General features: G+C 38.6%; 1 protein-coding gene across 1 annotated transcript; it reads left to right on the top strand.

Moving 5' to 3' along the window:
- The first annotated feature begins 12365 nt into the window (after window positions 1-12365).
- LOC110933358 lies at window positions 12366-13307 on the top strand. The gene has a single exon (XM_022176586.1). It carries the CDS (start codon window positions 12366-12368, stop codon window positions 13305-13307), a length of 942 nt encoding a protein of 313 aa, XP_022032278.1.

Genomic DNA, 13307 nt, shown 5'->3' on the forward strand with positions numbered 1-13307 from the left:
TTAGAGTAAGAATTGGATCCAGCACCGAAGGCATCAAGAAGTGGCTTATTCTATTAATTAAATCACGAAATATTGTTTTTATTAAAAGCTACCTTTGTAAAAACATGGAATTTATTCCATCTATTTAAATAAAATCCGGTGTTTTCTAAACTCTGATATTTTTCCTAACTCACGGTCCTGATGAAATTTCCGCTGCAATGTTTTTATAAATAAAAATAACCACCGGTACCACGGGACTGCTCACGGCACCCGATTCCGTCCAGGGTGGGTCGGGGGTCGTGACAGAAGGTGGTATCAGAGCTAAGCCACTGCTTTAAGCCTATAAGTGTTGTGATAATAATACTTAAGCTTAAATAAAAAGAGTTAGGAGATTTCTATTAAATGGTAGCACAGCTGATAGCAGTTAGACTTGAACATAAGAAAAGATGCCTTAGGATAAGCTAAGTCACTGATTTACACAATTAGGTGTTATGATAATACCTAAGTGAAACGGAGAATTAGAAACTTAATATTATCTGATAGCACTCCGGATGGTATTTAGACTTGAACTTAAGAATTTTGCCTTAAAATAAACTTTAAGGTAAATTACTTATATAAGTATAATGGATACTGGTATGACGATTAGCAGGTAATAGCACTTAGTTGCTGTTTATTTTGTTTCTTGATATATAGTATAGAATAAGGATATGTATGGAAATACAAATTTCCTTGACTCTACATAAAAAAAAAAAAAAAAAAAACCCTATTGAAATGGGCACTTTTAAAACATTGAAAAGATACTATTTATGGGAAATAGAAAATTTTCTCCGGCAAGACTGGGTATGGTGTAGCAGACTCTCCAGTTTGCCCGGATATACTGAGATTACCTCTCCGGCACGAACCGGGTAAGCAGGTATATAATATGTCAAACAAGTGACAAGATTTCCCTAAATAGTATTATGATCAGATATTTGATTGGGTTTTTGGAAATATGACTTTGTGAATACATTGACCTGATAAATGGTATGTTTATTTCAGCATGTGAAATATGTGATTATATAGATAGGTATATCTATAAGGAAATTCCAAAAACATAAGAATTGACAAATTGAAATAAAACACAAGCATCCGTGTCTAGATTTCTTTGTCAGGAATCTCTTTTCCGATATCAAACATTATTCCGATTGATCAATTGTCCCGTAGCTCGTTTGACAAAACCATGGAAACCCATTAAGTTGGGACATCATTAAAAGTAAAAGAAATTCTAAAAGAATTACCATGTACGATTTACGCAAATAAAGTTGTGCTGCTAATACACAAGAAAACACATGAAACTTATTAAATTATATGTCCACAAAATCTGAAGATTGCGCTAATCTCGGATATAATTATTCATTTATTTAAAGATTATTTATATTAAATTTGCCTTATTAATTTATTCTATATAAGCAAACATATACTCAGATAATGATACACAAATTCACCTCCTATTCTGATATACTCCCATTTAAGTTTATGTTAGTAATAATATATCAGTATTTTAAATACTCTGGTTATTATCAGGAGCAGATATTGAGTAGCCTAGCCTTAGTTAGGCATGGACTGATCACCTATGCTTAAACAAGGCAGCACTAACCAATATCCAACCATAATAATAACCATTTAACGTATATAAATTAAGTTATCATACTTATTTATTCCCAACAGTCGAAAAGAACATTGTGAACATTTGCATGCACTCTTAACCTTGTTAAGAAAAGAGAAATTGTACGCCAAAATCTCGAAATATGAATTCTGGCTACAGGAAGTGCAATTCTTAGGTCATGTGAAAAATCACAAAGGTATCCATGAGAATCCTTCTAAACAATTACTAAATAGAGAGTTCCGCAAACAGCCATAAAAGTTCGAAGTTTTCTAAATTTAGCTGGATACTATAGACAAATTATCTTTCTAAGATAGCTAAACCCTTAACTAAGCTAACCTGTAAAATAGTTAAGTTTAAGTGGGAACCTAGACAAGAAGAAGCTCTTAAGATAGTAAATCAAAGGTTAACAAGTACTTCACTTTTAGCATTTCCAGAAGAAACTGCAGATTTTGAAGTATATTGTGATGCTTATACCATGTACCCAGGTAACAATTAAATATACCAAGATTTAAGAAATAACTTTTGATGGATAGAAATAAAAAAAAATGGACATAGTCAGTCATGTATCTAAGTGTCTCACTTGTCCACAAGTTAAGGCAGAGCACTAGAAACCTTCAGGATTACTCCAACAATTAGAAATGCCTATATGGAAATAGGAACTCTTAACAATAGATTTTGTTACTAAGTTACCCAAAAAAAAAAAACCAGAAAAGGTAATAATGCGATTTGAGCAATCATGGATTGATTTACCCAAATCAGCATATCTTTTAAACTATGAAAGAAACTCTTAGCATGGAAAGGTTAACCAAGTTATACGTAGGTGAAACAGTATCCCTACATGGAGTCCCACTCTCCATAGTATCGGATAGAGATAGTCGATTCACTTCTCATTTCTGGAAAAGTTTTCAGAAAGCAATGGGAACTCGACTAAATACTGCATATCATCCACAAACAGACGAACAGAGTGAAAGGACAATACAAACTCTAGAAGACATGCTGCGAGCATGTGTGATAACCATTCAAGTAGAATAGCCATTTGCCATTAATTAAATTCTCCTATAACCATAATTATTATTCAAGTATCAAAACTGTCCCATTCGAAGCACTGTACAGACGCAAGTGCAAAACTCCAGTTTGTTAAGCAGAAATAGGGGAAAGTTAATTATCAGATCCTAAAATTTTACAAGAAACCCCTGATGAAATAACTCAAATCAAGAAAAGACTGAAAACAGCTCGAGATCGTCAGAAGAGCTATGCAGATAATCATCGTAAACCTTTAGAATTTCATGTGAGAGATAAGGTACTTTTAAAAAAAAATTTCTCCTTGGAAAGGTATAATACGATTCGGCAAGAAAAGAAAACTAAGTCCGAGATACGTTGGACCATTCCCTGTGATTCAACAAATAGGACCAGTAGCTTATCAGTTACAACTACCAGAAGAATTGGCTGGAATACATGATGTATTTCATGTATCCAATAAATGTCTATCAGACAAATCTCTGGTAGTACCTCTTCAAGATGTAGAGAAAAATAAAAAGCTGAATCTGTAGAGAAACCACTACAAATTGAAGATAGAAAGATCAAGTTTCTCAAAACCCAAACGACTAGTGCTAGTAAAAGTCAAATAGGAATCCAGGAGAGCACCAGAGTACACTTGGGAACTGGAATCAAAGATGAAGCGAAAATACCCTCATCTATTTTAGTAAATCTCGAGGACGAGATTTTTCTTAAGGTGGGGAGGATGTAACAACTGCCACTAAAATCCATAATTAGGACGATAATTAGTCAACAAGAAAACCCTAATTGAGACACCCAAGTAATTCTGCACTAACCCTAAAATTTTCATAACAATCGGAATCAGGATCAGGGCCCCTAAAATTCAGGGGGGGTATTTCCTAGTTAGTATTTCTCAAACTGTTTTTGATAGAAATCGAATTTTCTCGAACCGTCGACTCACCCAAGCCACTGGGACGCGTGGCTACCTCATATTAAAAGTGACCCGTCGCGCCACGCGCCAGGACCATGTTTCCCTGTCGTGACACGCGAGGGAGACCATTTTCCAGCTATAAATAGAAGGGTGTGGGACATGAAATTCTGCGTTAAAACGACGAAGAAATTCGTCGGAGGCACGGAGATATCGCCTGTTTACTTCAATTAACACACACACGTCACGAAACGCTGCCGCAATCAGGATAATTACTCGATCGCTGTTACGATTCAACGTCCGATCGATTATAACTATCCAACGATAGTCCAGGTGCTGCTCAATTGAGCTTGTACTTTGATTATTCGTCGTGATTTCGACTTGAATATTAGAGTGCTGTTCGAATTCGGACTATGCTCTGTTATTCGTTGTGAATCCGATTGAATTATCGAGTATTGCACTGATCAATCGCTGTGAAGGTTTAATCTCGTGAATTGACGTAACTGCTGTATTAAGTTACCTACCTAATTGTGTGCACTAGGTTACAAGAATAAATCAATAGGCTAAGCTTTGCCTGTATAAATCTGCAATATATCAAGGCTTATCTGTAGACTAAACTTTGGACATATGAAACTGCATGATTATAATGTGAGTCATTCTTCTTTTTAAACTGTTTTCTCACCGTTTGTGAGTAAGTTTTACAATACTCCAAATTATTTTCAAAGTGTTATAATTACAGGGATTAAGTCGTGGTTATCTTAACCGCTGGTTAGTGGGGTATTGTGCACATTACTAATTTCTCACCGTTAGGCAGTAAGCCCTAACATGGGTTAGGCTAATAAGACCTAACAGTGACAAAACGTCACTAATTGGGTGACTGGACCCAATAGTGGTATGACCATCGTCACACGGGTGGCAAGACCAGATATTAATTAAGATACTGCCATAGTAATCGCTCTTATGCTGCAATTTATAACTATGTGTCATTTTTATCAAAAGGAATGATTCACTCAGTATTTCCCGCTGACAAAACCTTTTTAAAACGCGTTTCAGGTAATTAGAGTATGTTAGAGTAAGAATTGGATCCAGCACCGAAGGCATCAAGAAGTGGCTTATTCTATTAATTAAATCACGAAATATTGTTTTTATTAAAAGCTACCTTTGTAAAAACATGGAATTTATTCCATCTATTTAAATAAAATCCGGTGTTTTCTAAACTCTGATATTTTTCCTAACTCACGGTCCTGATGAAATTTCCGCTGCAATGTTTTTATAAATAAAAATAACCACCGGTACCACGGGACTGCTCACGGCACCCGATTCCGTCCAGGGTGGGTCGGGGGTCGTGACAGCTGGTACTGCTGCGGCTGCGGTGGCTGTGGCTGCTGGTAACCCGGAGGGTAACCAAAAGTAGACTGCCCAGCAGCCCAAGTGTCTCCAAATGGACCACTAGGTGGGAGCGAGCTGTAGTTTACAGCTTGCCAATAAGGGTCTCCTGTGTAGTCGTAACCCTGGGGGAAGATCTGCTCGAATGGGTTAAACTGAGCTGCGCTGGCATAAGCCGGAATCGGCTCTCCATAGTTCTGCGGCGGCAGAGGCGGGATCGGTACTGAAGTGACCTCCGATACGGGATGCGGAGACTCTCCCGTCTCGGACTCCTCGTGAAGAGGCGTGTAGCGGCTGCTACCAACATGTGGAGGGGTGCCTATGCGAATCCCTCCGCGCGTAGACATGCGCGCGTTCCTCCTTGGCCTCTGAGGCGGAGGAGGTAAAACTGGTGGTGGCGGTGGCGACGGAGTGATCACGTCGCGCCATAGGGCCTCAGATAGGTCCTGCTGCAGAGGCGGCTGCTGCTGAAGCTGCTGCTGCTGAGAGTGGTGCTGCGAGTGCACCGGCGATCCATGGTGAGACTGGAGCATCGGAGAGTTGTGGCGGCTGGGGGTGTAATACCAATCGTGCTGCCGAAACCTCTCTTGAAAGCTGTCCACACCATTGTAGGGTGATCCCCTAAATGGTGACCCATCCGATATCTCGATGGGATGGTTGGGTGTACCTGACGGCGGCAGTGAAGGGTCCGTGTCTTCATCAACTTCCATCTCGTGATCGCCAGGAAAGTGGTCCTCAGGTCCTAGTGGGTTATGACCCACTGGCTCATCCAAGAAAGCGTCAGGGTTGTATAGGCCCTGATAAGCTGGTGCTGGGTGGTGGTGAGGTGACTGATGAAGAGGTATATAAGATCCATGGGAACCATGGGGCCCATTCTCCGAGTGGGGCCCAAATGATTGGGGTAGTGATGGCGAAGTGCTCATAGACACCGAGTGTCTAGCCGGCTCGGCGAATGATCCCCAAAGATCATTGGCTGCAGTGTTGTGCGTAGCTGACGGGGCTCGCCTGTGTGAAGGTCCTGCCTCATGGTCGTGAGATGTAGCGAATCCTCCTCGACCTCTCATACGTGGCGGCATAATGATCCTGTCAAAATTTAAACAAGTTGCACAACAAAATATATTAAGACAAGGCTAATAATAAAAATAAAATAAAATAAACGAAATGTTGAACATTTCCTAAGTTCTTTGTCTAGACTCGAAAATCGAGGAATGTGCAATTGTGTAACTAAGATTAAACACAAAAGACTAGTGTTTAATTCACTCAACGTTGGCTCTGATACCAACCTGTCACACCCCGATCTCCACGTGTCACCGGTGGGCCCGGTGTGGGGTACAGTGACGTAGTTGGCATCGTCATAGACAAACAACACAATATAATAATGCACAGCGGAAGCAGAATAGATACATTTCAACTTTAATTTAAAATGACATAATAACATCATAAGTAGTTGAAACGGATCCACAGGCGGATCAAATAAAAATAAGAATAAATAGTTCAACAGATATTTTGTCGTCCGAGCTTGCGAGACTATAGTGGACGCTCTTAGGAAACAGCCAGCCTATTTTCGTATAGTACCTGCACTTAACCTTTTGGGAAAAATACGTCAGTTTACACTGGTAAATACAAATCGACTGACTCATTTTGAAAATGATTGAAAATTGATTTAAATGCACAAGGCATAAATATTTTTATTAACTTGGGATAATTATGCAATATAAACTTGTGAACGATTTACATGCACTCGTATCTTTGGTGGCCCGGGATCTGCTGTCCGGGCTAAGAATTAAATGACACACCACATTAAAGAGTTATACACGCCGAGTGTACGCCTACACCCCGTGCTCTGGTCGTGGCCATCTCGTAAGATAATGCCAAGGATATCCGGGACACGGTCAATAACCCCCCAAAGCCTAAAGTAAGACAAGACTGTTTAAACGAGTCGCACAAGCTATTCAAGACTGTACACCCATAAGGCGCAGGACTTGTGCGCCCGATCAAGCGGTATTTTAAATACCGTACCCCAAGCCCGTATAGGGAAAATAAGTCAAAATGTATTTACCTGAGCAAGTATGTAACACAAACGGTAAGTGTGATAGCTTTTACTGGGCCTCCTAATCTGGAACAAAGGTTTATAATTAACCTATTAGATTCCTAACGGGTCTTTTATTTAAGCCTAAGCTTTGACCGGTTAGTTTTAAGAATGATACGGTTTACGCACGATTAAGCGAAAGACCGGATAGAATGTGATTTAGACCCGACAAGTTTGAATACTTGTATAATATGGGTATACTAAATACATTCTGGATTTTGAGTTAAAAATGATAACGTTTGACCCGTTTCGGTCAATTTACGCAAACTAGTTACGTAAACCGAACCGAACGCAAAAAGGGCATTACGGGTAGCCAAAAGAGTCAAATGCAAGTTCCCTGAGATAATATGCTTTAAATATGATATAATATCAGTAAGTTATGTTCTATATTGCCCGAAATAGTTTTAAACTCTATTTATGCCTTAGAAGGGCATTTTGGTCATTTAAAAGATTATAAAAGAGTCAAATTAGAAATCTGAGGTTCGGGTCTGGTTCATACAGTAAATATACTCCATTTAACATATTATAACAGTAGGGTATGACCCATAAACCAAACTTAACATTTAAAATCAAACTATGCACCGTAGGGGTATTTTAGTAATTTCACAAGGGCTAAAACTGCCAAAACTGGAAATCTGAGTTCATATACTTATACTTACTGTTATTATATGAAAATATGCTAATTACATCAGTAGGTATAAGTCTTATAGGTTTAAAACAAGTATAACGCTTACTATGCGCTTAAAACGCTAAATATGCGATTTAGAGCCGTTTCCGGGTTTATATATGAAAGCTGAAATTTTTATATTTCCAGAAGGCTCAACATAATTTATTTAACATATAAAATCAGTAGAAAAAGGTTTCGGGTCAAAAGAATGTGTAAAACTCATTTTATGGCTTAAACGGTCAAAACCGACATAACCCGAAATAACTAAGCGATCTAAGATACGATCAGCCAAAAATTAATTAAAAATCATCTAAAATTCCAAAATGTTATAATACATCAGTTGGTAAAAAGTTTTGTATCAAAACGTGGCCAGAAATAGGTTATACACGAAAAGGACCGTTTATGTAACTTTATAATATAGTTTTACGCTAATGGCCATAACTCACAATCTGGACCGCCAACTGATCCGAAATTTTCGGTGCAAGTTTATATATTAAAAATAAAGATTTCTACTCTTTCACTTTTCCAAAAATCACGTTTTATATTAAAAAGGGCAAAATAGTCAACTTTTAAGCATAATCGGAAACATGCAAATGAATCGGCTATGTATAGACTCAAACAACAAAATTCCAGAGAGTTTTACCAAAATAAAAATGGTCAAAAATACTCTCCAATACAGATCTCAAACATGCATGTACGAATCCGAATCGATAGTCTACGAAATAGTCGTTTTACAAGACTTTCGGTTCCGATTCGTATTTATACTAAAGATTGTCGAGTTGATCATTGTAAAACACATTCTTATATTCATTATAAAGCTATTTATGATGATCAAACAGATTGCATGTCCTTTACATTACCAATTAAGCTATTTTTCACAAAAACCATTTCTGTTGACTTTTTAAGAAAGCCTTTGACTCGACAATTAGCATGCAATAAGTGGGAATCAGAGAATACCCTTTTGAGGGTTTGTTTCCCACATAAATACCAACATATATCTGGTTTCAATTTGAGAAATGACTAAATAAAACTTGTTTAATCAGAAAGTCAAAGTGTATGAACAATCAGTTTGACTTTTACTAATAATCGATGCATGAACGAATTAAGGACTGAATTAGAAGCTTACCAAGGTCCTATTGATGTTAAGCTAACACTAGGAATCGGCCTTGATGTCCAGAAATGCTCCAGAGATGCTTGTGAAGTTCTTGCAAGTTGAGAGCTTCTTGGTTACTATGAAAATGTCCAAGAAAATGAGTCTTGATCTGATTTAAAGATGGATTCAGAGCTTTGGAAGTAGCTCACTGTTGTAATAGGCATGCATGGGGTTTAATTGGAGCATTTGGAGGTGGTAACAGCTGGAATGCACACAAGATTCGGACCCAAATGGCTGAAATCACGAGTTACTGCACCTGGGCCTGGGTCGCGGCCCGCGTAAGCCTGTCCAGGCGGGCCGCCTGGCCTCTGTTGCTGTCAAACTTTGCCAAACATTGGCAGTTTTGGTCCCTGTCTTCGCGATTGATGTTTCGGCTCTTTATCATGACTCGTAAACCCCCAAACTTGGTTTTTAAGAACCTTAGGACATTTACCAACATGGTAATGTCCTCGGATAACTTTGCGCTCAACCGAAAAGCCATGAAATTCGACGTTGACGCTTTTAGTCCCTTAAGTACGGTTTTGGCCATAACTTTCTCATACGTTGACGAAACTTCACGAAATTTTAACCACATATTTTAGTGAGTATATTTTAGCTTCTCAAAGCTTCGGGTCTGCCAAAAGTTCACTCAGAGGTATAAATTAAACATGTTGACACTTTTGGCCCCTATAGTTTACAATACTTCACTTTTTGTGCAATTTCCGCGTCGTATGATCTATGAACCACCCGTTTAAGGTTATGAACATTATGTTGGGTTATCATAGAGTCTATTTAGCCATTGTTGACACTTTGGACCCTTACGTTCCATAGTTTTCACTGTTTGTCACTTTTAGTCCCTCTAAAGTTTGTTTTCACATACCGGAACCTTATGACACGTGTCAAGACATTATTGGACGAAATTTTTCGAGGTGTTACAGCTGATAGTATTGGGGCGTACTGGTTTCTGACACTAAGATGCTGGGGCTCGCCGAGGTGATAACAGGAGTGGAGTAGAGACGTGAAGCTTGTGAAAAAACAGTTGTTCCCGGAGCGAATGTGTTGCCGCCCGTCCCCTCCAACCTCCTTGGTGGTGTTTGTGAGGGCATATAGAGGAAAGGGTTTGTAACCGCGGTCTGGGAAGAGACGGTGGTGATATTGTCAAAACCCGGAGGTGGCCCTTCCGCCTCGAACTCTGGATCTAACGACCTCGTGACGGCCGGGGAAGGCTGTGGAACGGTGCTAGTTCCCGCCCCTAGTGCCAAATTGTTACTTGTCAACGTCTGACCAGCCATGTTCTCCTCACTTGCCATGAAGTTCTCTTCGCTAAATAGGTCCCACGGATGGCGCCAATGAAGAAATACTGACCTAAACAGCACCCACGGCTTCAACGATGAGTGACTCGAACGCTTGGCTGCAAAACAGAAACACCGTTAGGACTCGTTACAGGAATGGGGTTATTCCTGTAACCACCCTCCGGCGTGAGAATAAGTATTTGTTTATGAGAGAAGTTTTGGAGAAGGAGATGTATGAGAACAAGATAGTCATACCTTATACGTTTGTCTCTATATATAGGTTTTCCATTAGGGTTTCCTTTATCCCAGGATGTGTTCCGATAAATCAGAGATTTACACGATCTTCCCGAAAAGTTGGAGATTTAGTTGTGCACCTTCCATGTAGATATGGAAGGTTCTAGAATAAACATTTGTACTTATATAAATATAAAAGGTTGTAACCGGGTCGGGTTGACCGATGCGGGTCACACCTCGTCAAATACCATCGATCGACGTTTTTGGCCAACCACACCTTTAACAAGTCCGTATGAAGCATCTACTTCAGGTTGGTGGTATTTTTTAACGGAATTCAGATTTTTTTATTATGATTTTGACTTTTTTATTTTATTTCCTTGATATCAATGTATAGGTGTCAATGACAATTTGAATATTTATAGGAGTCCATTTTTTACATTCCAAGTAAATACAACTTCATCAACTCCACATTCAATAAATCAACCTTTGCTGTCAAGTGAAAGATCAAATTTTAAGACGATACGTAGAGGTAAAGAAAGGTTGTCTAATAAAGGTCGCTGCGTACATCCTATTCCAATGGTTGACTTATCTTCCGAGGATCCTATTATTCCTGAACAATTAGCTGAAGATCCATATAAAGGAGTTTCTAATAGTAAGTAGCTTATACACTCACTACTTTAAATTTCATTTGAAGAACCTAACTATATTATTTTTGTAACAATGATCACAATTTTATATTTATATTGTTGTATAATAGATTATTTGGATCATGGAGATCAAGTAGTTGTATCTGGCGTATGTAACGCTAAGCTGTGGAAATTAAAGCCGGCAAAGGAAGGGTTTACTTAGGAAGAACAAGTTACACGCTTTGTTGTGGTTATGGAAAAGTACATCTTCCAGATTTTAAAGAGACGTGTGAGGAATATCAAAATCTTTTCAAGAGATTAGACGACAAGAGCAAGCATTTCTTATTGAATATTCGTCGTTTTAATTCTATGTTTGCTTTCACTTCAAAGGGTGGTAAAGTTGATTCGAAAATAAATAGAGGAAATGCTCCGTATGTATACCGAATTAGTGGCGAGAATTATCATTCATTGGGAAGTCTTCTTCCTAAAGAAGGTGCTGAACCAAAATTTGCGTAGCTTTACATTTACGACATAGATAATGAAGTGTGTAATCGGAAAACCGTACTTAGGTATCCTTTCAAACCATTTCATTATTTATTTGTTTGATTTATTATTGGTTTTATGTTATATAGACACTTACTGATATATGTAGCGTTTGTATTACAATTGCATTACAGTAACTCAAAGAAAGCAGCTTCCGCAACTTCTGATTTTCTTGACACTGAACTCATACAGTATCTTAAGCTGGTTTTAGATTCAAATAATCAGCTGGTGAAAACTTATAGGCGTGTACGAGATCGGTTGGTCGGGTTTGGGACGGGTTTAGGCAATCCCAAACACAAACCCGATTAGATAAGCTTGTCCCAAACCCGTCCCAAAACCCGTCGGGTTTCTAGCGGGTAAATACCCATCGGGTATCGGGTATACCCGCGGGTTTCGGGTAAACCCGTTAACTTAAAAAGATTACTGGTTGGTATACTCAACTCAAAACCCATTGGGTACCTATCGGGTAACTACTAACTGATTACATTTTGTATTGTTATTATAAAAATATATATCAAATTACTACATACGGAATAGAATATCTATATGTGTAAAAAATGGATGTATCATATATATACATATTAATAATATAAAAGAAATTATATCGGGTATACAATCGAGTAAACAGGTACACTTTATCGGGTAATTGGGTCGGGTAAACGGGTATATCACTAAATCCCAAACCCGTCCCAAACCCGCGAAAAAAATAAAAAATATTCCCAAACCCGTCCCAAACCCGATTAACCGACCCCAAACCCGTCCCAAATGTGTCGGGTTTCGGGTTTACCCATTAGGTCCGGGTTTGATTGCCATCCCTACATATACCTTTGAATTTAACAGAAAGCTCGATGTGTTTTATTAAACCGGACGATGACGTTGCTGATTTATTAAGGAAAACGAAATTGATAATTTGGGATGAAGCACCGATGAATCATAAACATGCGTTTGAAGCACTTGACCGAACAATGAAAGATATTTTCAAATGTGAGATAACCTTTGGTCGTAAAGTTATGGTGTTCGGTGATGACTTTAGACAGATACTTCCGGTTGTACCAAATGGCAGTAGGCGAGAAATCGTTAATGCTTCAATCACTTCGTCGTATATTTGGAGTAGTTGCAAGGTCCTTATGTTAACAAAAAACATGAGGTTAACCGTAGGAGCGAACGCATCTGATATAGAAGAGATTAAAGCTTTTGCGAATTGGTTGCTCGAGTTGGGGGAGGGAAAAATTGGTGGCAGTGACGATTGTGAGGTGGTTATAGATATTCCTGAAGATTTGTTAATCAAGTGCTCTGAGGATCCTATGTCAGATCTGATCGACTTTGTATATCCTTCACTTCTCCAACTGTACAAAGATAAAGATTATTTTGCTGAAAGAGCTATACTAGCACCAACAAACGAGGTTGTTCAAGAAATTAATGAAAGATTGCTTGCTTCGTTTCCTGGCGATGAAGTCGAGTATCTGAGTTCTGATAGTATTTGTCAAACTGATCAAGCAAAAAACCAAGCACATGCGAGACTATATTCTCCCGATGTTCTGAATGGTCTTAAAATTTCTGGTCTGCCTAATCATCGATTAGTCCTTAAAGTTGGTGTACCTGTAATGTTGCTTCGTATTATTGATCAACAAAATGGTTTGTGCAACGGTACGAGACTGCGGATTACTAAACTTTATAGACGTATTATAGAGGCTGAGATTATATCCGGCGGAAACATAGGGACCAGAACGTTTATTCCACGAATCAGTTTGACACCGTCGGATAAAAGAATTCCTATCAAGTTTCAATGA

This window comes from Helianthus annuus, chromosome 4 (assembly GCF_002127325.2).
Source record: "Helianthus annuus cultivar XRQ/B chromosome 4, HanXRQr2.0-SUNRISE, whole genome shotgun sequence".
NCBI lineage: Eukaryota > Viridiplantae > Streptophyta > Magnoliopsida > Asterales > Asteraceae > Helianthus > Helianthus annuus.